The 24,847-nt window shown below is 34.0% G+C and overlaps 2 protein-coding genes across 28 annotated transcripts in view; one reads left to right on the top strand and one right to left on the bottom strand.

The window, feature by feature from the left end:
* The window catches only part of LOC104645291 (uncharacterized), a 68,680-nt gene that overhangs the window by 18,503 nt on the left and 25,330 nt on the right, over positions 1-24,847 (top strand). For all 27 annotated transcript variants that reach the window (XM_069292914.1, XM_069292909.1, XM_069292913.1 and 24 more), the window contains 3 exons: positions 6,180-6,240; positions 6,827-7,350; positions 13,122-13,272. In XM_069292914.1, coding sequence (XP_069149015.1) covers positions 13,132-13,272 — 141 coding nt within the window. In that variant the 5' untranslated portion in view covers positions 6,180-6,240; positions 6,827-7,350; positions 13,122-13,131. The remainder of the gene's footprint in view (positions 1-6,179; positions 6,241-6,826; positions 7,351-13,121; positions 13,273-24,847) is intronic.
* LOC138347289 (uncharacterized) lies at positions 1,793-3,823 on the bottom strand. The gene is made up of 3 exons (XM_069295209.1): positions 3,766-3,823; positions 3,280-3,429; positions 1,793-2,121 (listed from the first exon to the last, which is right to left on the bottom strand). The coding sequence occupies exons 1-3, from the start codon at positions 3,821-3,823 to the stop codon at positions 1,793-1,795; spliced, it is 537 nt and encodes a 178-aa protein (XP_069151310.1).

The raw sequence follows: 24,847 nt of genomic DNA, 5'->3' as shown, positions 1-24,847 counted from the left end.
TTTTCATATCTTCTTTGGATAAAATATTCTTGAAAATTTATCATAGGATTGTACTCTCTCGAAAACACTTATATTATCAAATGTTCAGAAGTAGATTATTGACATAGTTCACTATCACGCGAAGCAGAAAAACTCTCGAAGTTGATGAATAAAATGTTTGAACCACTTTTTGAAAATACAAATAAAGACAATGAAACAATTACATATATTTTCGAAAGACGTTGGTGATGAAGAACTACGGTAAAATGAAGAATATATAACAAAATCCATAAACACTTAGAATCAAATCTTTTGCGTTTTAAGATTAAAAAACATTTTATATCTTCTTTGGATAAATTATTCTTGAAATTTATCATAGGGTTGTACTCTCTCGAAAACACTTATATTATCAAATGTTCAGAAGTAGATTATTGACATAATTCACCACCGCACGAAGCACGGGTAATTTACCTAGTTTTCAAAAGAAAACAAAATAATTTTTTTGGTCAGTTTTGTTTTACTCAAACCAAAATTGAACCAACTTCTACATTAGCCCCCAAATTCTTAATATTATCACTTTATACCTCTTCTTGTAAATGAATTTACTGTTTCATAACCTTCTTTTCCAAAAAGAAATGAAAAGTAAATCAACTCCCAAGAACTTCCCAATAGACTGTTTGAACACACCATAGTGAGTTTCCAAATCATGAATGTTCTCATGTTTTTGTTGGCAGTTTTAATGTCACTTTAAGAGGTCCTTATCTCAACATTAGTCCTGAAAATTAGACTCATAATTTTTTGGTAAGTTGATATTGACGCATCTTAACAAGATTTCCTTGTTCTTGAAATTCAGATATCCTATTATGGTCTTAGCAACCGCTTTATTGTTTAGTCGACTTGGTTACGAAAGTTTCTTTTTTTAGGTGAGAGTTTCTTGCTACCGAGATGCAGCAACGACACATATTTTTTCCATCTTACCATGCTTGCGCATTTATATGCCACCATTGACAGAATTTCATGTACTTATCCTTTTATGGCATTAGAGGGATTGAGGAAGATAAGGAGCCCAACATCTTTTCAAATAATTTTTTGCCCCTTTTCTTTCTAATTGGAACTTTATTCAAGATTCCGTATTGAAATTATGTTTTATTCATGATTCAGTATCCAAGACTGAAGAATTTCATTTTAAGACAATTTAGGAGAACCCAAGAACTCGCCTATATAAATATGTCAAGTAAAAATTTCCAATCCAAGCAAGAATATTACTGCAATTATCTTTTGATAGTAGTAATTTGGTCAGTATTTATTTGATGGTGTGGAGTATGCTAAGTTATTTATTAGAGGATGCAGCTATTAGGTTGTGAATAAAACCTTTTTGGCGGGTAACAATAATTTGCTGCTTTCCTGGTTAGAGAAAAAGGGTTTTATAAGGAATAATGTTCTCCACCCTTAGTTCCAGTAGTTTCATTGTGGATAGCGACATGATCCATTATATTATTATTTATTCTGAAACAAAGTACAATGCAAGACATTGAAGTTGTAATGACAAGCATATGTAAGTCAAATGCCCTTTGAGATGTCACAATGTAAATCTACCACGATGTCGACAAAAACTAACAAGCTTGTAGGTAAGCACACAGAGATAAACATTGGAATTAACATATTAAATGCATCTAAAAAGTAGAATTTGACATATCTAATTCATGGAAATTCCACCCAATAAAACGGAACTTTCCCAAGACCCCACCACATAGCGGAATCTTAATTGCACCGGGCTGCCCTATTGAATCTTATGCATGCACCTCAAATTCACTTAGAGATTTGGATTTTCTACTGGAACATTCATTGAGCAACAAGCATTATCTTCTGCCATTGGAGATAGAGACGTGCAGCGTTCGGTAGTAGTAGTTGGTGATACGAGCAGCATACCTCCAAGACCAATCTCATTAGGAGGAACGTATTTGTTCCTTGCATAAATTATAGTAGCATCTTCACCACCATCTGGTATGTTTCCAAATTCTGGTTCCTGTAGAATGTTATAAAGTTGCCTCCGGAGTCTTTCGACACGTGACAAAATGTGTTGTGCAAGCTCTGATCTCTTTCTTTTTGGGACACTATTAGGATTCCAGATAGGATCTTTGTCTGCTTCTCCCAACAAAAGGTAAATGTTAAGTGCACATAAAACAATAAGGTATTAATACAACAGATTTATTTTGGTCAAGCTAGTATTATTTGTATGATTAAAATATAGCTGGACTTGTTCGTTCATATCTTTATTGAAAATCCTCAATTTCAGTTCACTGAGTAAAGGAAAGTTAGTTCTCAAAATTTAGGGGAGACACTAAAATAAATGACCATTTAGCAAGAAAGAAACCAAAGACTATGCTTGTAGCGTATCATATAGTAATTAGTTCCCTACGGCTTATTTGGTAAAATCCTGAATGTGATTTGACATTATATAATTTGACATGCACATCACAATAATTGGAAAACGAAAGCAATTTCCTGCAAAAAATAAATTCATGTATCGTGAATAAGATACATGCTTATCAAGTGTTCTTAGAGCTCATGGTGTAAATGATTTTTTTGAATATTATACCAACATAAAACAACCACTTGGACAGTGGAAGCATGCTGATAAAATTTTCTGTCTCACGGTTAAATTTGTTGTGTATGGTCTGTAGATTCTCTTCCCCAGTTTTCTGCTCCTTTTTTGGGGGTGGTTCAAATTATTCATTTCCAATCAATAGAATAAGAGAAGTTCGTAATTGGAATCAATAGTATTATTGGGTTAACTGTTTCTTCCTTTTCTTTTTTGAATCAGAATTCTATGCACTGCAAAATTACTTTTTTTGGTAAGGTGCAACTACAATGATTTTGTTGCCGAATTTCACCTATCTCTTAAATTCTTTGTGACTAAGGGCTCGTTTGGTTCGAAAGATAAGGGATAACTAATCTTGGGATTAATTTTAGGATGAGCTTATCCCATGTTCAGTGTAGATAAGATCACAGGATAACTTATCCCGGAATTAGTTATCCCGGGATTGTAGTGTTATTTTTTCCCACTTTGAGGGTGGGATAACAATCCCGTGATAACTCGTTCCCAACTAAACGTGCCCTAAGAGTTTTGCGATTACTGTCATGCAAAACAGAAGAAAGAAATTTGCCAGAAATTGAGTAGAAACATACGAGTTTCCACTTTCTTAATACTTGTATGCTTAAGAAAGGATTTGATTCAGAACATGCATCATATTTGCGGGGACATGTTAAGTGCTTTCTATATATGTGGAAGTATTTTACCATTTGTTTCTTCCATCTGCATGTTCTGTGTTTCTCTGTTTGCATGTCTGGGAATATAGTTATGTAGTGTCCCCATAACGCGCCACCTTGTTCCACAAGCATTGCAGAGCACTGGTTTTTCAGGTGGCCCAGGTCTCCAATGGGGGGTTTCTGTTTGAATTCAAAATTAATTAGTGTTTACACTAAAGCGCAATGATCATTGACAATAAAGATTTTCTATAAAACAAAGGTAGAGAATGGAAGTGTCACGAAACTAGAGCATGTATAATATTAAAAACAAGTGGAAATTTCCTTGTGTGAAACATGCATTGACTTTAAGGATGTTAAGGAACCATACAAGAAAGTTAAAGTTAGCTATAACCACGAGCTTATGTTGGGCCGTAAGATCCAGTCATTGCATAAACCTCTTTCACATTCTCTAGGGAGCAAAGAATCTATATGAGTCTTAGCCACCACACTACAAAATCTCCTCCCTCTTCTAAAAACTGGAATCAGCTATGATCATCTCGATAGCTTTCTCAAAGTTTAAAAGAAAGCTCCTCATTTTCTATCCCTAAAGCCGAAAGTGCCTTGTACATCATCATATCCTCTCGAAGTGGTCCCTATGTGACTTATAAAATCCCCTCATAAAATTAGTTTCATAACTCTGACAACCTAGTCGTACTCCTCCAAGAACAAAGAAGTTTTTTTGATCTCCTCGTCCAAACCTGTTTGCTGCACATATCCCTCCCAAAACTAGCTTAATGAACATTAACTTATCATTCACCCTCCTAATTTATACTGCTTGCTCCTTGAGTTCCTTGTCTACTAAAAGCCTACTCTATTTCTACTCCTCGATCTTCTTTAGTACCATAACTTAAATCCATCTACATCTTTGACCTTGGTTCCTACCCATTTGGTTTCTTGTACACAAGCTTTATTGATCTTCCTCTTCATAAGAATCTTCACTAACTGTATCAATTTCCTTGTCAATGTCCCTACGTATCAAGACCTAACTTTGAACCTAGGATCTCCCTTGGTACCCTCACCACCCCGGCCCTGCTGCCAATCAAGTAAATGACCGTAAACTACATCAAACCCTGAAGCCACTAACACCAGTTATAGAGTAATCAAGTGTGCAATAAACAACAAAAAATGGGCAGCCCATAAGGACAAATACCCTGAATCTTAACATTGACAGTCACGCAATACAATGAGGATAATAAATAGAAGAATTAAACTATAGAAAAGATATTGTTCAAAATAGGAACCAAAAAATGCAGTAGTATTTATAGCAGCGCAGAAATAAATTCATGAACACGATATCAGATTAAGGAAATTTGTAAACAAGCAAGCAGCAATAAGGGACTGCACAGTCTTTTAAGGTAAAATCAGATTTAGACAAACGAATCTAGGATTTCTAGAACACGGGTGCACCCCTAAAAAAAGAAGGAAAAAATGTAGTGAGTAGGAAGTGATTCTAGGTCCTCTAAGTAAATAACCAAATATTTAATTAAGTGCACCATTGAGACTTTTTGTAGCGTGGCTGCCAACATCTAATATTATTGGGAGGAGGCTTGGAACACTTTTCGGTTATGATGGGGTTGCACTAGAGATCGACCCTTAGCCTGCTCCCTTTTGCCATAGTGATGGATGAATTGACACGATATATTCAATGAAGGGTATTCTGGTTTTTGCCATTCCAGATGACATAGTATAGAATAACAAGACATGGGGTGGAGTTAAACGAAAAACTGGAAGTTCTGGGACAGATCTTACAGAATAAAGTTTTTAGGTTAAGCAAAGCTAAAACGTCTTTCGTGTGTAACTTCAATGACGTAACTTGAAGAAGAGGTGGAAGTGAGGAATGACTCACAAATCCTATTCAAGACCACAAGAGGAAGCTTCAAGTATCTTGGGTCCTTAGTTAGAGGCTTATGATGTCGCACATCATATTGGAGTAGGGTGGGTAAATTGAAGGCATGCATCCCGGGGTACTTTGTGATAAAAATGTGTTGCCATGGCTTAAAGGTATGTTCCATAAAGTGGTGGTTAGACCTACATTGTTGTATGTGGTAAGGGGTTGTTCATGCTTGTGGTGCGTGTAAAAACCCTAGTGAGTGGTGAAGAGTGGTGTTTTGGGGGTACATCATCTAAAAAGTTAGGACAATGGTTTTCAAAAGATTAAATAATTGGGAACTAGATGTGCATGGGTGGTAGGGATTGGGGACCAAATCCACAATTTATCCTTAATGACCTCAGTTCCTTTCAGACTAATAGCAGATGTACTGAAAATTAATAAACATTTGGCTTGATCAATGAAAAAAGTACTGTACTCGATGTTTTATTTTTTAGCAGATGCACCATTTTATGGAAATCTGGGTGGAAATTTGGGTATTTAACATTTATGCATGTGAGTCTTCAAAATTCATTTGCTGAACAAGTACATAAATCTTAAGCATAACCTAGTTAAGTATCCTGTAAAGCATGAGATTATTGGTAAACATAAAAGATGGGATATAGGTTGTGTGTAGAACTTACTCTTGATGCCACAATGGAGACATGGACCTCCTCTACCCATAAGATCAGTTCAAATTAGGTTGAATTTGCTGCTGCTAACCTGAAAAGTTTGATTTGCTCTCAAAATGTAAAATGTCTGAGTGAGGTGATGAATCACAATATATATAGACAGTTAAGAATTTGGTACTATAGCTGGTCCTTTTATGGAAATTGATGAATTATGATAGATTTGTCATTAACTTCAATTTCTTTCCAATAATGCTTTCTTACACCCAGAAAGAACTACTACATTCTATTTATTTTCAATAATGCTTTTTTACATCCATTTCCCCTTGCACTGGTACAATAATCAAATCGACCGTTTTGCCTAAATATATGGGGTTCTCATTCTTACTCTGCAGGTGAGAGTTGAAGTCCATACAGGTGGCTCTGTGACTGATAAATGGATAAATTTCTTATTAGGTATGTATGCCTCAACTTGTGAATTAAATTAAGAAGATATAGGTATTAACATAGAGCTGGCTATTTCCTTGGAAATATTCTTTAAGACTCTGGCTCCTCGATTTCAGATATTCTGAAGGCAATGTTGCCTTGGTAAAAGAGGATCTTAAAAAGAACAAACCATGTTTGTTGATTATCAGGAACTAAATTGTTTTCTAGAAGAACAAACAAACATTTTTAAAAGAAAACAAAACAAAAAAAACTTGTCTTTTTTCTTTTACTCAAACCAAAATTGAACCAACTTCTGCATTAGCCCCAAATTCTAAATATTATCAATTTGGCCCTCTTCTCCTAAACTGTTTCATTAACTTTCTTTTCCAGAAAGAACTGAAATGAAAATCAATTTCCAAAGACTTCCCAATAGTTTGTTTGAGCACACCTTAGTGAGTTGCCAAATCATGAATGTTTCTCATGTTTTTCTTGGCAGTTTTGATGTCAATTTATGAGGTCGTTATCTCAAAATTAGTCCTGAAAAATAGATTCACAATTTTTTGGTGAGATGATAATGACTCATCTTAAAAAAGATTTCCTTGTTCTTGAAATGCAGATATCCTATTATTGTCTTAGCTACCGTTTTATTGAGGGGAAGTTTACTGACGTAACCATGAGACTCACAGGGAAGTGAGGCTTGATACCAGGACATCCAAACGAGAGGAAGTATCAAGTATCTTGGGTCTATTCTCTAAAGATACGGGAATGATATCACAGATCATATTGTTGCCAAGTGGATGAAATAGAGTTCGCTTCTAAGGTCTTGTGTGATTAAGAGAAGCTGCCACCAAAACTTAAAGTCAGGTTCTATAGAGTTTGACCAACTTTGTTGTATGGGGCGGAATGTTGGACAAGGTGGAGCTAAGCTATATTGGTTTTCTGAAGCGGGAATAGAAGAAAAAGTGAGCGCTTATATGACTGAAGCGAGAAGAGAGAAAGGAACGAAAGGCGCGTATTAGCGAGTTCGATTGCTGCGACGGGTTTTATATTAAAATTTTTGTAAAAACATACTCATGGGATTTCTCTTCCTAAACATCTGCTTAGAGTTCGACTGCTAGGAGCCTGTGACTTCTCTTCGAGGTAAGTTCTTCTCTTATTTTTTATTCTATCTTCTCCTCTTCTTCTTATCTCTATTTTCTCTGCTGCTACTCAACTGCACTGCTGGTGCAGGGTTATTCTTTTCTCTTCTCTATTATTTTCTTTAGTTTGCTCTGTTTTTTTCTCTATTTATCAAAAAAAGAATAGTATGTTTTGTAATTTCTTTGTCTGTTCTAACAAATAATAAATGCCATATTCCACAAATTCCAGAAAGAAATAGGGAAAAAGAGAATTCAAGAGGACCACAAGTATCAAAATAAAGATAAATACGAGTGCACTTACTTGATATTTTGGTATTATCGTAATAAAGGAGCTTTCAGAGTCTCATTGTGCAAATCTTTTCTGCTTTGTAATGTTTTCCGCTGTATTTGTCTCCGTTCTGCTTTTTTCTTTTACTTCTTTTCTGTTTAGTGATGTTTTTGGTTATTTATCTATGCAAAATTCGTTTTTTTGTATTAAATTGGTTATGACTCTCTTGCATAATTTATATAGAATTTGGTTATAAACTTTACTACTGCTGAGAGAAAATCATGCCTTTCCTCCAAATACCATTTGCGCAAGTCAAACTCATGATAGGTGAGCAAAGTCACACACACTGGTTTAGCGGTTTGTTGTGCTCTGTGATCTAAATCTTCTCCAACACCCTATGTGTCATGCTTCTTTAGCATAGTAGGACTTTAAATACGCTATTGTGTGAAAGGAACATAGATGTTCTGGCTTAGCCTCTGCCTCTTTGTGATGATTTAACAAAGTTACCATACCTATTACTGTTGAACCATCAATTGAGAAATTTCTCTTGTATCTAATAAGAAAGAGACTTGGATATTTGTTGTTTAATTTTATATCGAGAAGTATCTGATTTTCATCTTAATAACATTTTATATGAGCAAATTAATGATCAATATATAATGGCATATTGATTCAAGAAACATCAAGCACAGTAAGTAACCAACAAGAAATGCACATTTTGAGGGTGATTGTATCGTTTTATTCACTTTTTTTTCTCTCCGAGTAAATTAATATATTGCTTTCAACTGATTTTTTATGAATCGGGATCTATCGAAATTAATCTTTCTCTATTTAAACTAGTATAAGGTCTACATATATTCTATTCTCCAGACTCACTTTACGGAATTGGTATATTGTTTTGATAAAATTAGGGGTAGGATAAGGGAAAAAGGAATTAGGTGATTACAAGGTGGAGAATTGAATCTTAACAAAGTTACTATTCTCCTATACTTTTAACACCTTAATCTTTAATAAAAGTAAAATAATACCTTATTTAGCTTTTGAATGGGAACATAATTCCCTTGATTGACATTCATTTTAATACCATAGAGAATGGTTAATAACATATATTAAGTATCATATTTTTATAAGGTTCATAATTGAGTTGTTAGATGTACAACTTTTATCAAATGAATATCATTAAATGTTTATCGAAAAACATTTCGATGTTAAGGAGATTAAATATTTGCATCATATCATTTCTAGGTGTTTCATTATGTTCCTATAAAATTTCATCCACCTCAGCATATGTATAATAACTATATGAGTTGATTCATTAACCTTTTAAAATTGTTTTTTTCACCAATTCCTTGAATTTGCTAAGCTGTCTCCTTCTTCGTCATTTTCAATTATTTTTCTTCATTTATTCTTTTTGTTGCATATTTTCTCCTCGTCTTCATCCTTCTTCATTTATCAATATCTATTTTTCTTTTCTTTGCTTCTACAGAAGGATTTTTGATGAAAATAATCAATGTCTTTTAATCAATCCAAATTCAATGGAGAATCAGGATAGGAATTCATTCTTTTAAAATAATGATCCATAGTTTTATCTAGAAATACTAATCCTTTTAAAATAATTTATTCAAACTTTATCATAGTAAAATTATTTATCCGCATGAAATGTCCCTTATAATTTTTAAACAATAATAAAGGTGGTTTGATAAACGGGAAAAATTGAAATACACCCCTGAATTGTTGAAATTGGTTTGCCTATACCCTTTGTTATATTTTTAGTACATCAATGTCCTTATTGTCCAAATTTTGGAGTTCATACCATTCATACTAATAGTGATAGACGTATCTTAATTCTATCTGTTGATTCCACCTTGATGAAATTTCTACCAAAATTTAAAAGCCCACCTGATTTTTTTAATAAAAAACCCCACCCAAATACATAATATCCACGCCCAAAAATATAACCCAAACCCGCAAACCCATTCACTCCCAAAACCCTAGTTTGATGTTCGTCGGCCTAAAAATGGATCGGCTTAACTGATAAATTGTATAAGAATATAGAATAGAGTGTATTAATAATATTTTATGATTAGTTATGCATCATATCGTATAATACTAAATATCATATATATATATATATATATATATATATATATATATATATATGATAGAATCTTAGGTCCGTTTATGTGGAGCCATCACAAATTAAGATATCCCAAATTAAAATTTACTTTTAATTATATATATATATGACAGAATCTTAGGTCCGTTTATGTGGCGCCATTACAAATTAAAATTTAGTTTTAATTAAATTATTTATAAAATTAGCCTTGCCTTTCATGAAAAGTTGAGATATTTACTAAAATTGTGATTTTTATGAAAAATTAAGGCTTTAATGAAGAGTTGCGACTTTTATGAAATGTTGCCATTTTAATGAAGAATTGCGACTTCTATAAAAAGTTGTGACTTTTATGAAAGATTTTTACAATTATGAAGGGTTAAAACTTTTCTAATAAATGTAACCTTTTTGATAAAGCATAATAAATATTTGTTCATACTAGTGTTGTCTATAATAAGAGAGATCTACTCTCATTTCAACACAACAAAAATTCTGAAACTCTTCTTTTTCTTCACAACTAAATATTTGTGTACGTTACTCATGTTGAGTGGTTATGTGGTATCATTGCTTATGTTATACATCATGGTATAAAATTTTGTAATCATTAATTTATTCTTGTATATTATTAAGGATAAATTAGATGTATTAATTTTCATTTTTCTTTACATTATTAATCTTTTATGTAAAATAATATAGTGATTTACTTCTAATGTCTGATAGATTTTAAATATTATTTTATGTATTTCGTGATATTAATTTCTCGCACAAAGCGCATATGGTTTTACTAGTGATGTACTAATTCTTACTCTAACATAAGCTCAAAATCCTAACAAATAAAGAACTAAATCATATAAGCTATAACTAATTAAATATTGTCTAAGTAAATAAATTAGATATATTAGCCCATGCGTGTTTTTTAAGACTTCATCTATATACATGTCTTCCATTTGGCAACTTTCTTGGCATTAGAGGGATTGAGGAAGATGAGGAGCCCAACGTTTATTTTCATGGCTTTTTGGAGTCCTCTTGTAACTCTCTTCTTTCTCCTCCTCGTTTTTTTGTTTGTTTGCAATGTAATGCCATTACATTGACATATTGAAATTGTTATTGCAACTAATTGAAAATTTATCAAAGATTCAAGATTCAAATATATTTTTTTCCCCTTTTCAATTCAATGGGAACTTTATTCAACATTCTGTATTGAAATTATTTCTTATCCAAGATTCAGCATCCAAGACTGGAGAATTTTGTTTGTAGACAATTTTGGAGAACCCAAGAACTCGCCCATATAAATATGTCAACTGGAAATTTCCGTCCTAGCAAGAATGTCACTGCAATTATCTTTTGATAGTAGTATTTTGTTTAGTGTTTATTTGATAGTGTGGAGTATGCTTAGTTCTTTATTTGAGGATGCAGCTATTAGGTTGTGGATAAAAACTATTTGGGTTAACAGTAATTTGCTGCTTTCTTGGTTTTAAAAAAAGGGTTCTAAAAGGAGTAATCTTCTTATTGGATTTTTATTTTGGGTAAACTGGTCTAAATATTATTTGTCGTGTTTTACTCACACTTGATAGCAGTTGAAAGGTGAGGGTTGGGGCACGAGTATGGTATTTTACTGATGTTTTGAATATTAATGATAGATAACAATTGGTGAATGGAGTAGGAGTTGAGATATTAGTAGGAAAAAACGAGTCACTCCTAGTTAGTTTGGAAAATTTGATGGTGAAAGAATTTCCAAGAATCTTTTCCGCCATTGCACAGATAATTTCAAAAGTATCTTTTTGCTTCCCAGAGTGGCAGGCAAGTGTGGCTTTTGAATTTGGAGAGAAAATTTGAGATATTCCAAACTTCGTTTCGAATATTCCTGAAAATTTTTAGAAGAATATGTGCAAACCCATGAACTAGATGGGAAAACATAATTCTTTTATGGTACGAAACAGAAGATCCCGTGTTCTACATATACAAACTCAATTTGCTGCATGGTTAGCAGATTGTATCATTGGAAAAACAGAGAGTAAGAATGCTTAGGGAATAAAAGGAAGTGCTACAGAGAGAGCAACTAATTTTGCATTTGGAGCGAAAGAAATTAGAAAATTGCGAACACCCAAGCAAAAGACAACTGGACATGTCCTTGTTGTTTTGGGTGGACATCTTCACCACCATCTCGTATATTTTCAAATTCTGGTTCCTGTAATGTTATAAAGTTGCCTCTGGAGTCTTTCCACAGGCGACAAAACGCGTTGTCTAAGCTTTGATCTCTTTCTTTTTGGCACACTATTAGGATTTCAGAAAGTATCTTTATCTGCTTCTTCCAATAAAGGTAAACGTTAGTAGTGCACATAAAACAATAAAGTACTAATACAATAGATTTTTTATTTGTTTTGGTCAAGCTAGTATTATTTGTATGGTTAAGTATAGTTGGACTGGTCAGTTTATATCTTTATTGAATCCAATTTACCAGAAATTTGTCAATTACAGTTCATTGTATAAAGGGAAGTTAATTCTCAAATTTAGGGGAGACACTATAATTAATGGCCTACGAGCAAGAAAGAAACCAAAGATTATGCTTGTAGAGTATCAAATAGTAATTTCATCCCTACGACTTATATGGTAAAATCTTGAATGTGATTTAACATTACGTAATTTGAAATGCACATCACAATAATCTGAAAACGGCAAGAATTTCCTGCGTAAAAATAAATCCAAGTATCATGATTCTTTCGAGTATTAGTCACCAACATAAAATTTTCTATCTCACTCTTAAATTTGTTGTGTAGGATCTGTAGATTCTTCCCCTGTTCTCTACTCCTTTTTTTTGTGTGGTGGGGGTGATTCGAATTTATCATTTCTAATCAATGGAATAAGAGAAGTTTGTGGTTGAAATATTTTGAATCAGAATAATATGCACTACAGGATTACTTTTTGGGAAGGTTCATCTACAATGATTGGCCTAATTTCACCTATCTCATAATTTTCTTTGACTAAGGTCTCACTTGGTACGAGGAATATGGTATAACTAATCTTGGGATTAATTTTAGGATGAACTTATTCCATGTTTAGTTGGGTTTAAATCATGGTATAGCTCATCCCAGAATTAGCTATACCGGGATATTAGTGTTATTTTTATCCCACATTGAGGGTGGGATAACAATCCGGGATAACTCGTTCCCCAACCAAACGTGCACTAAGAGTTTTGCGCTTACTATCATGCAAAACAGAAGAGAAATATTGGCCAGAAATTGAGTAGGAAGATATTAGTTATCCATTTTTTATAACCTGTACGCTTAAGAAAGTATTTGATTCAGAACATGTACATATTTGCTAAGACAAGTTAAGTGCTCACTATATATGTAAAAGTATTTTACCATTTGTTTCTTCCATCTGCATGCAGATGACCGAGGATGATCCCGCTGAAACTAAGCTTGGTATGTTATTCTGTTCCTCTCCAAGACAAGCTGAAGATCCCTCCGGTCCAGAAACCACTACTCCAACTTCTAGCCTTTGGTCATCACGAGCTAAGAGACGCGTCGTCGTCTCAGAAGGTAACTGATAGCTTTGTGTTTCTCTGTTTGTATGTCTGGGAATATAGTTATGTAGTGACCCCTGCGCCACCTTGATCCACATGCATTGCATAGCACTGGTTTTTCAGGTGGCCCAGGTCTCCACTGGCGGGATCCTGTTTTTGAGTTCAAAATTACTTAGTGGTTAATCTGGGATAAATATGAATACAATTCGTACTGGTCACAAACTAAAGCACAATGTTCATTGACAATGAAGATCTACTGTAAAAAGGTATTGAATGTATTCCATGAGAATGGAAGTGTCATGAAACTAGAGTATGTATAATATTAGAAACAAGAGGAAATTTCCTTGTGTGAAACATGCATTGACACCTTAAGGATGCTTCAACTGTTTCTTTACTCATATTTTCATCACTATGTTAAGGAACCATACAAGAAAGTTGAAGTTAGCCATAACCATGAGCTTATGTTGATCCGTAAGATCCAGTTATTGCATAAACCTCTATCACATTTTCTGACGAAGAATCTGTCCGAGTCTTAGCCAGCACACTACAAAAGATCCTCCCTCTTCTAGAAACTGGAATCAGCTATGATCCTCGATAGCTTTCACGAAGTTTAAAAGAAAACTCCTCATTTTCTATCCCTAAAGCCAAAAGTTCCTTGTACATATCATCATATCCTCCCGAAGTGGTCCCTATATGACTTCTAAATCCCCTCATAAAATTAGTTTCTCAGCACGCAGAATAACTCAGACAACCTAGTCTTACTCCTCCCAGAACAAAGAAGTTTTTTTTGACCTCCTCGTCCAAACATGTTTGCTGCACATATTCCTACCAAAACTAGCTTAATGAACATTAACTTATGATTCACCCTCCTAATTTCTACCTCTTGCTCCTTAAGTTCCTTGTCTACTAAAAGCTTAACTTACTCTATTTCTACTCCTGAATCTTCTTTAGTACCATAACTTAAATCCATCTACATCCCTGACCTTGGTTCCTACCCATTTGGTTTCTTGTACACAAGCTTTATTGATCTTCCTCTTTATAGGAATCTTCACTAACTGTATCGATTTCCTTGTCAATGTCCCTATGTTTCAACACCCAACTCTCAACCTAGGATCTCCCTTGGTACCCTCACCACCCCGGCCCCTGCCCCCACTGCCAATCAAGTACATGACCATAAACTACATCAAACCCTAAAGCCATTAACGCCAGTTATAGAGTAATCAAGTGTGCAATAAGCAACAAATTATGGGCAACCCTTTAACATTGACAGTCACACAATACAATGACGATAATAAATACAAGAAATAAACTACAGAAAAGATATTGTTCAAAGTAGAAAAAAAAGAAACAGCAGCAATAAATTGAAGAACGCGATATCAGATTAAGGAAATCAGTAAACAAGCAAGCAACAATAACGGGCTGCACAATCTTTTAAGGAAAAATAATATTTAGAAAACGAATCTAGGATTTCTAGAACATGGGTGCACCCCTAATAAAAGAAGGAAAAAATGTAGTGAGTAGGAAGTGATTCTAGGTCCTCTAAGTAAATAACCAAATATTTAATTAAGTGCACATTGAGACTTTTTGTAGTGTGGCTGCCAACATCTAATATTATTGGGAGGAGGCTTGGAGCACTTTTCGGTTATGATGGGGTTGCACTAGAGATCGACCCTTAGCCTGCTCCCTTTTGCCTTAGTGATGGATGAATTGACACGATATATTCAATGAAGGGTATTCTGGTTTTTGCCATTCACAGATGACATAGTATAGAATAACAAGACATGGGGTGGAGTTAAACGAAAAACTGGAAGTTCTGGGACAGATCTTACAGAATAAAGTTTTTAGGTTAAACAAAGCTAAAACAACGTCTTTCGTGTGTAACTTCAATGACGTAACTTGAAGAAGAGGTGGAAGTGAGGAATGACTCACAAATCCTATTCAAGACCACAAGAGGAAGCTTCAAGTATCTTGGGTCCTTAATTAGAGGCTTATGATGTCGCACATCATATTGGAGTAGGGTGGGTAAATTGAAGGCATTCATCCCGGGGTACTTTGTGATAAAAATGTGTTGCCATGGCTTAAAGGTATGTTCCATAAAGTGATGGTTAGACCTACATTGTTGTATGTGGTAAGGGGTTGTTCATGCTTGTGGTGCGTGTAAAAATCCTAGTGAGTGGTGAAGAGTGGTGTTTTGGGGGTACATCATCTAGAAAGTTAGGACAATGGTTTTCAAAAGATTAAATAATTGGGAACTAGATGTGCATGGGTGGTAGGGATTGGGGACCAAATCCACAATTTATCCTTAATGACCTCAGTTCCTTTCAGACTAATAGCAGATGTACTGAAAATTTATAAACATTTGGCTCGAGCAATGAAAAAAGTTATGTACTCTATGTTTCATTTTTTAACATATGCACCATTTTATTGGAAGTATTTAGTGTTTATGCATATGAGTCTTCAAAATTCATTTGCTGAACCCATCTGGTACATAATTCTTAAGCATAACCTAATCAAGTATCCCGTAAAGCATGAGATTATTGATAAAGATAAAAGATGGGATATAGGCGGTGTATAGAACTTACTCTTAATGCCACAAAGGAGACATGGACCTCGTCTACCCATAAGATCTGATTATGCATTATTCAGTTCAAATCATGTTGAATTTGCTGCTGCTATCCTTTAGAGTTTGATTTGCTCTCAAAATCTAAAATGTCTAGAGTGAGGTGATGGATCACAGTATATACAGACAACTAAGAATTTGGTAGACTACATCTTGTCCTTTTATGGAAATAGATGAATTATGATAGATTTGTCATTAACTTCAATTTCTTTCCATTAATGCTTTTTTACATCAAGAAAAGAACTACAACATTCTATTTATTTCCAATAATGCTTTTTTACATCTATTTCCCCTTGCACTAGTACAATAATCAAATCGACCATTTTGCCTATATATATGAGGGTAGAGCTGTCAAAATGGCTGGCCCAACCCAACCAAACCAACCCTAACGGGCTAGAGAGTTAAATGGGTTGGGGTGGGCTGACACTTTTAATTAAAGGGCCTATAAAATAGCAGCCTAACCATCCCTAAACGGGCCACGACTTGGGACGGGTTGACCCTTCAACCAAAAAATAAACAATGTTACTTTCTTAGAAATAGTATCGAATGTTGACGTCTATGAATACGACATCAATTCATACAAAAATTCACTTATAAATCAGATACTTTGGTGAATACTTATAAAAATACATTTATGAATCACACTTCGGTGAATAGTTACATAAATATATAATAGCCAACGTAAGATTTGGCGGATAAATGTTGATCATTCCACCATTTCTCCCACAAAAAACTAGCTGGTTTAAAAGATTTCCAGCAACGCAAGACAACCAAAATACTTAGCAAATCTAAATTGCTACATATTACATGACCCATTAATTAAAGTTTTATGACTACGCCCCTTTCCGCTTCCTCTTCCACCATCAATCACATTTGAATCAACGTGTGATACAGTTTCCTTCAAAAGTTCTTTTACAATTCACCATACAATATGATATTGCAGAAGGCCTAATTTTTTAGTTTTCAAAATATTTATTGATAAAATCTTTACAAGTAAAACACTATTAAAAATATATTAAAATATATTTTAAAAATTAATAGCCCATGGCTGGCCTCTGAGGCTTGCAGGCTGAGCCTCTGTGGCCAACGAGCCAAATGGTGTAGGCTAAAAAGCCTCGTTCCTAAATGGGCCAAAAAAATTAAATCTAACCCCACTTATTACAAGGGTCGGGTTGGGCTAGCCTCGCGAGTTGAAGTCCATTCAAATTGCTGTGTCACTAATAATTATTTAATACATCAAGAAAAGAACTACTAATTCGATTTATTTAATTCATTAAGAGATTTTTATGAAAAATACTTTTATGATATTACTTTATATTATTTTTCAAATTTCAGAAATTATTTTTCAAACACAACTTTGAATTATTATTTTCAAGTTTCAACATAAGCTCACTATACGGTGGAGTTACAAAGGAAAAAACTGTCGAGTAGTGCTAAACCAAGAAGGTTCGGTAATAATGTAACACTTTAAAGAAATGACTGTGTAATGAATTCTAGAAAAGAAGCAAAGGTTTGCCTTATTCTTTTTAATCAATAAAAAAATGAATAACATAAAGGGGAAAGGCTCAAACATGCCATCAGACTTCCAGAAAAAGCTCATTTACGCCATCCGTTAAAAGTTTGGCTAATTTATGCCATTGTTGTTAAAAAAAAGGCTCATCCATGCCAGTTTTTTAACTCCAGTTTTGTAAAACCACTTTTTACATAACAAACAAGGTTTAACACTTCCTATTAGTGTTTTTGGATCAAATGTATACTTTTTGCTTCTACATTCATTAGAACACTAAGAACACATAAGAACATTAACAATTCCCAAATTTCAAATTTATTCAATTCTTCACGAATCGCCTCAAATTTCAAGAGTAGTTTCGCTCCAAGCTAGATATCAAAACTCGATTTCTTTTGAGCTCAAATTCAACTTAACTCAACAAGACCCAATTGAAATTTCCTCAAAGTTTCAAAACTTCAACATTCTTTAATGGTAGATTCTTCACAACTTCAAATCATTAGAAATTTTGAACATAAACTCAAAAAACACTGGTCAACAAAGATCTAATGTAAAAAACTACAAAAATAAGAATCAAGGAAAATTTTGAAATTTTGAGACTGATTTTCGTTTTTGGAATATATATTTTTAAAATATGGATTAATTTTTTTTGAATTCTGCAAATGATGTTAGAATTTTTTTTTTAAAAAAGTAATTAATGTTGTAGCCGAAATTTGAGTTGATTTCATGAAGAATTGAAGATGTTGAAAATTTGGGCGTTGTTTATGTTCTTCATGTGTTCTTGGTGTTTTAAAGAAAAACAAGCAAAAAATATACATTTGATCCAAAAACACCAATACAAAAGTGTAAAACCTTGTTTGGTGTGTAAAAAATGGTTTTGCAAAATCGGAGTTAAAAAAATGGCATGGATGAGCCTTTCCTTTAACAGCAATGGCATAAATGAGCCAAACTTGTAACGGAATACATAAATGAGCCTTTTCCCTAAAATAAACATGTTCAAATGATTTGTCAAATGTGTCAAGAGAAATCAAAACCCAATGTCACTGTCCGCCGGCCAAAAATTCAGTGTTTGCTTCTACCGCTACCAATCTCTGTAGCCTGAAACATAATTCCACCAAACATTTGTGCTTTTTCTAGTAGAAAATAACACTAATTAATTGTTAATTTGTAGCATGAATCTCCATTATCTTTTATTTATGAATTCCATATAAAAAAATAATTTATTTTATCATGTTAATATTTTTTTAATAATAAATTTATTTGAGTGGTTTTATTGATACAAATAAAAAGTTGAGTGATTTTATTGATACAAATAAAAAGTTACTTTTAGCGCGCACACACACACACACACACACCCCTCCCCCCCCCCCCCCACATATATATATATATATATATATAATAGAACCTTAGGTCCGCCTACATGGAGTCATCAGAAACCATAATTCACTTTTAGTTTATCTTTTTACAAATTAGTCTTGCCTTTCATGAAAAGTTGAGATATTTACGAAAAGTTGTGATTTTCATGAAAAGTTACGACTTTAATGTAGAGTTGCGACTTTCATGAAAAGTTGTCACTTTTATTAAATATTGTGACCATTTTGAAGGGTTAAAAATTTCCAAATAGTTGTAACCATTCTGATAAGGCACAATAAATGAATAAATATTTCTTCATACTACCATATTTTGACTATAAATAGAGAGATTTCTCTCCGTTCAAAACAACAAAAATTCTGGAGCCCTTCTTCTTCACAATTAAATATTTGTGTACGTAACTCATGTTGATTGGCTATGTGACACCATTCCTTATGATATAGATCACGGTATATATTTTTGCAATTATTAATTTATTGTTATATGTTATTAAGGATAAATTATAAGATGTAATAATTTTCATTTTTCTTTACATTATTAATCTTTTCTGTAAAATAATATAGTGATTTAGTTCTAATGACTGATAGATTTAGTATCACAATTTTGTTTTTAGACAATTTAGGAGAACCCAAGAAATCACCCATATAAATATGTCAACTAGAAATTTCCATCCTAGCAAAAATGTCACTGCAATAATCTTTTGATAGTAGTATTTTGTTCAGTGTTTATTTGATGGTGTAGAGTATTCTTAGTTCTTTGTTTTGAGGATGCAGCTATTAGGTTGTGAATAAAAACTATTTGGGGATCACAATCATTTGCTGCTTTCTTGGTTAGAAAAAAAGGGGTTTTAAAAGGAGTAATCTTTTTATTGGAAAAAATGAGTTACTTCTAAGTAGTTCAGAAAAATTTGATGGTGAAAGAATTTAGAATAATCTTTTCTGCCACTCCACAGCTAACCTAAGTATCTTTTTGCTTCCCAGAGTGGCAGGAAAGAGTGGCTTTTGAATTTGGAGGGAAAAATGACTAATTCTATTTCAGATATTCCAATCTTTGTTTCGAATACTCCAGAAAATTTCTAGAAGAATATGAGCAAACCCATGAACTAGATGGGAGAACATAATTCTTATATGGTACGAAACAGAAGATCCTGTGTTCTTCATATACAAACTCAATTTGCTGCATGGTTAGCAGATTGTATCATTGGAAAAACAAAGAGTTAGAATGTTTAGGCAATAAAAGGAAGTGCTACAGAAAGAGCAACTAACTTTGCCTTTGGAGCGAAAGAAATTAGAAATTTGCGAACGCCCTAGCAAGAGACAACTGGACATGTCCATGTTTTTTCGGGTGGAGATCTTCACCCTCAAAATGTCCACTAATAATGTCAAGAACTATGGACACATTCAGAGATATGTTTTTTCACTTAATGCGAGGATTGATCCAATTGTTTTTCCACCCTCATTTCCAGTAGTTTCATTTTGCATAGCCACATGATCTAGTATATTATTGTTTATCCTGAAACAAAGTATAATGCAAGACAGTACAGTTATAATGACACACATATGTCAGTCAAATTCCCTTTGAGATGTCACAATGTAATTGTACAATGAGGTCCAGAAAAACTAACAAACTTTTAGGTAAGCACACAGTGATAGACATCGGAATTGACTTATTAGATGCACCTAAAAAGTAGAATTTGACATATATAATTAATGGAAATTCCATCCAGTAAAACCGAACCATCCCCAGACCCTGCACATAGGGTAGCTTAGTGCATCGAGCTTCCCTGTTGAATCTTATGCACGTATCTCAAAATTCACTTATCGATTTGGATTTTCTACAGGAGCATTCATTGAGTCAGAGGCGTTATCTTTGGCTATTGGTGGTAGAGACGTCGAGCATTCTGTGGTAGTTGGTGACACGAGCGGCATTGCTCCAAGACCAATCTCATTAGGAGGGATGTATTTGTTCCTTGCATGAATTAGAGTAACATCTTTACCACGGTCTCGTATATTTTCAAATTCTGGTTCCTGTAGAATGTTATAAAGTTGCCTCTGGAGTCTTTCGACAGTTGACAAAATGTGTTGTCTAAGCTTTGATCTCTTTCTTTTTGGGACACAGTTAGGATTCCAGAAAGTGTCTTTATCTGCTTCTCCCAACAAAAGGTAAATGTTAGTGCACATAAAACATTAAGGTTAATATACATTAGTTTTTATTTTTATTTTGGTCAAGCTAGTATTATTTGCAAGGTTAAGGTATAGTTGGATGGTCAATTCATATCTTTATTGAAAATCCAAATCACCTGAAATATTTTAATTTCACCTCATTGTTAAAAGGAAAGTTAGTTCTCAAATTTAGAGGAGACACTAGAATTAATGGCCTATGAGCAAGAAAGAAACCAAAGATTGTGCTTGTAGAGTATCACGTAGTAATTACATCCCTAAGTTTTTTATGGTACAGTCTTGAATGTGATTGACATTGCATAATTTGAAAGACACATCACAGTAATCAGAAAAAGGCAAGAATTTCCTGCGTAAAAAATAAATCCAAATGTGGTGAATCTTGATACATGCTTATCAAGTTGCCTTAGAGCTCATGGTGTAAGTGATTCTTTTGAGTGTTAGATACGAACATAGGACAATGGGAGAATGATGATAAAATTTTCTATCTCACCGTTAAATTTGTTGTGTCGGATCTTTAGATTCTTCCCCTTTTTGGGAAGGTTCATCTACAATGATTTGGTTTCCTAATTTCTATCTCATAATTTTCTTTGACTAAGTTCTCCTTTGGTACGAGGGATATTGGATAACTAATCTTGGGATTAATTTTAGGATGAGCTTATCCCATGTTTAGTTAGGATAAATCATGGTATGACTTATCCCGGAATTAGCTATACCGTGATTGTAGTTTTATTTTTATCCCACATTGAAGGTGGGATAACATTCCCGGGATCACTTGTTCCCCAACCAAACGTGCCCCAAGAGTTTTGGGCTTACGATCATGCAAAACAGAAGAGAAATATTGGCTAGAAATTGAGTAGGAAGATATTTTTTTTCCATTTTTTTAACCTGTACGCTTAAGAAAGGATTTGATTCAGGACATGTATCATATTTGCTGAGACAAGTTAACTGCTCACTATATATGTGAAAGTATTTTACCATTTGTTTCTTCCATCTGCATGCTCTGTGTTTCCCTATTTGCATGTCTGGGAATATAGTTTTGCAGTGTCCCCCTAATGCACCACCTTATTCCACAAGCATTGCAGAGCACAGGTTTTTCAGGTGGCCCAGGTCTCCAATGGGAGGTTTCTGTTTGAGTTCAAAGTTAATTAGTGTTTACACTAAAACACAATGATCATTGACAATAAAGATTTTCTATAAAAAATGGTAGAGAATTTATTGCAGGAGAATGGAAGAGTCATGAAACTAGAGTATGTATAATATTAAAAACAAGAGGAAATTTCCTTGTGTGAAATATGCATTGACCTTAAGGATTCTTCAACTGTTACTTTACTCACATTTTCATCACTATGTTAAGGAGCCATACCAGAAAGTTGAAGTTAGCCATAACCATGAACTTATGTTGGGCAGTAAGATCCAGTCATTGCATAAACCTCTCTCACATTTTCTGATGAAGAATCTGTCCGAGTCTTAGCCACCACACTACAAAAGATCCTCCCTCTTCTATAAACTGGATTAAGCTATGATCATCTCGATAGCTTTCACGAAGTTCAAAAGAAAACTCCTCATTTTCTATCCCTAAAGCCGAAAGTGCCTTGTACATCATCATATTCTCTCGAAGTGGTCCCTATGCGACTTCTAAAATCCCCCTCAAATAATTAGTTTCTCAACACGTGGGATAACTATCACAACCTAGTCTTACTCCTACCAGAATAAAGAAGTTTTTTTTTACCTCCTCGTCCAAACCTGTTTGCTGCACATATCCCTGACCTTGGTTCCTACCTGTTTGGTTTCCTGTACAGAAGCTTTATTGATCTTCCTCTTTATAAGAATCTTCACTAACTGTATTGATTTCCTTGTCAATGTCCCTATGTTTCAAGACCCCACTCTCAACCTAGGATCTCCCTTGGTACCCTCACCACCTCGGCCCCCCGCCCCTGCTGCAAATCAAGTACATGACCATAAACTACATCAAACCCCGATGCCACTAACGCCAGTTATAGAGTAATCAAGTGTGCAATAAACAACAAAAAATGGGCAACCCATAAACTTTGACAGTCACACAATACAATGACGATAATAAATAGAAGAAATAAACTATAGAAAAGATATTGTTTTAAGCAGGAACCAAAAAATGCAGTAATATTTATAAACGCGCAGCAATAAATTTAAGAACGCGATATCAGATTAAGGAAATAAGTAATCAAGCAAGCAACAATAACGGGCTGCACAATCTTTTAAGGAAAAATCATATTTAGAAAAACGAATCTAGGATTTCTAGAACATGGGTGCACCACTAAAAAAAGAAGGAAAAGATGTATTGAGTAGGAAGTGATTCTAGGTCCTCTCAGTAAATAACCAAATATTTAATTAAGTGCACCATTGAGGCTTTTTGTAGCGTGGGTGCCAACATATAATATTATTGGGAGGAGGCTTGGAACACTTTTCAATAATGATGGGGTTTGCACTAGAGATCGACCCTTAGTCTGTTCCCTTTTGCCTTAGTGATGGATGAATTGACACGATATATTTAATGAAGGGTATTCTGTTTTTTGCCATTCACAGATGACATAGTATAGAATAACAAGACATGGGGTGGAGATAACGAAAAACTGGAAAGTCTGGGACAGATCTTACAGAATAAAGTTTTTAGGTTAAGCAAAACTAAAACAACGTATTTTGTGTGTAACTTCAATAAGGTAACACTTAAGAAACACGTTGAAGTGAGGAATGACTAGGAAACTTCAAGTATCTTGGGTCCATAATTAGAGGCTTTTGATGTCGCACATCATATTGGAGTAAGGTGGGTAAATTGAAGGCATGCATCCGGGGGTACTTTGCAATAAAAATGTGTTGTCGTAGGTATGTTCCATAAAGTGGTGGTTAGACCTACATTGTTGTATTGGTAAGGGGTTGTTCATGCTTGCGGTGCGTGTAAAAACCCTATGGAGTGGTGAAGAGTGGTGTTTTGGGGGGTTCATTATCTAGACAGTAAGGGCGATGGTTTTCAAAAGATTAAATAATTGGGAACTAAATGTGCATGAATGGTAGGGATTGGGTGCCAAATCCACAATTTCTCCTAAATGACCTGAGTTCCTTTTAGACTAATGGCAGATGTACTGAAAATTAATAAACATTTGGCTCGAGCGATGAAAAAAGTAATGTACTCTATGTTTTATTTTGTAACAGATGCACCATTTTAGGGAAATTTGGGTATTTCGTGTTTATGCATGTGAGTCTTCAAAATTCATTGGCTGAACATCTGGTACATAATTCTTAAGCATAATTAACCTAATCAAGTATCCTGTAAAGCATGAGATTATTGACAAAGATAAAAGATGGGATGTAGGCAGTGTATAAAACTTACTCTTGATGCCACAATGGAGACATGGACCTCGTCTACCCATAAGATCTGATTATGAATAATTCAGTTTAAATAAGGTTGAATTTGCTGCTACTAACCTTTAGAGTTCGATTTTCTCTCAAAATCTAAAATGTCTAGAGTGAGGTGATGGGTCACAGTATATATAGACAACTAAGAATTTGGTAGACTATAGCTTGTCCTTTTATGGAAATAGATGAATATTGATAGATTTGTCATTAACTTCAATTTCTTTCCAATAATGATATTTTACATCAAGAAAAGAACTACTGCATTCTATTTATTTCCAATAATGTTTTTTTACATCCATTTCCCCTTGGACTAGTACAATAATCAAATCGACCATTTTGCCTAAATATATAATGAGTGTCTCATTACTACTGTGCAGGTGAGAGTTGAAGTCCATACAGGTTGCTCCGTCACTAATTGGATAAATTATGATATATTTGTTATTAAACTTCAATTTCTTTCCAATAATGCTTTTTTACACCCAGAAAAGAACTACTACATTCAATTTATTTCCAATAATGCTCT

Source organism: Solanum lycopersicum, chromosome 1, assembly GCF_036512215.1.
Source record: "Solanum lycopersicum chromosome 1, SLM_r2.1".
NCBI lineage: Eukaryota > Viridiplantae > Streptophyta > Magnoliopsida > Solanales > Solanaceae > Solanum > Solanum lycopersicum.
This window is presented reverse-complemented; position numbering and strand designations above follow the sequence as displayed.

What these genes read in the sequence shown, in the direction of transcription:
- LOC138347289 (XM_069295209.1), bottom strand. Translation starts at nt 3,823, where the DNA reads ATGAGGAGCTTTCTTTTAAACTTTGAGAAAGCTATCGAGATGATCATA. An exon ending in GATGATCATAGCTGATTCCA is followed by an intron (nt 3,430 to 3,765) that starts GTTTTTAGAAGA and finishes GAATTCAAACAG; the next exon opens with AAACCCCCCATTGGAGACCT. An exon ending in GCAGATGGAAGAAACAAATG is followed by an intron (nt 2,122 to 3,279) that starts GTAAAATACTTC and finishes TGGGAGAAGCAG; the next exon opens with ACAAAGATCCTATCTGGAAT.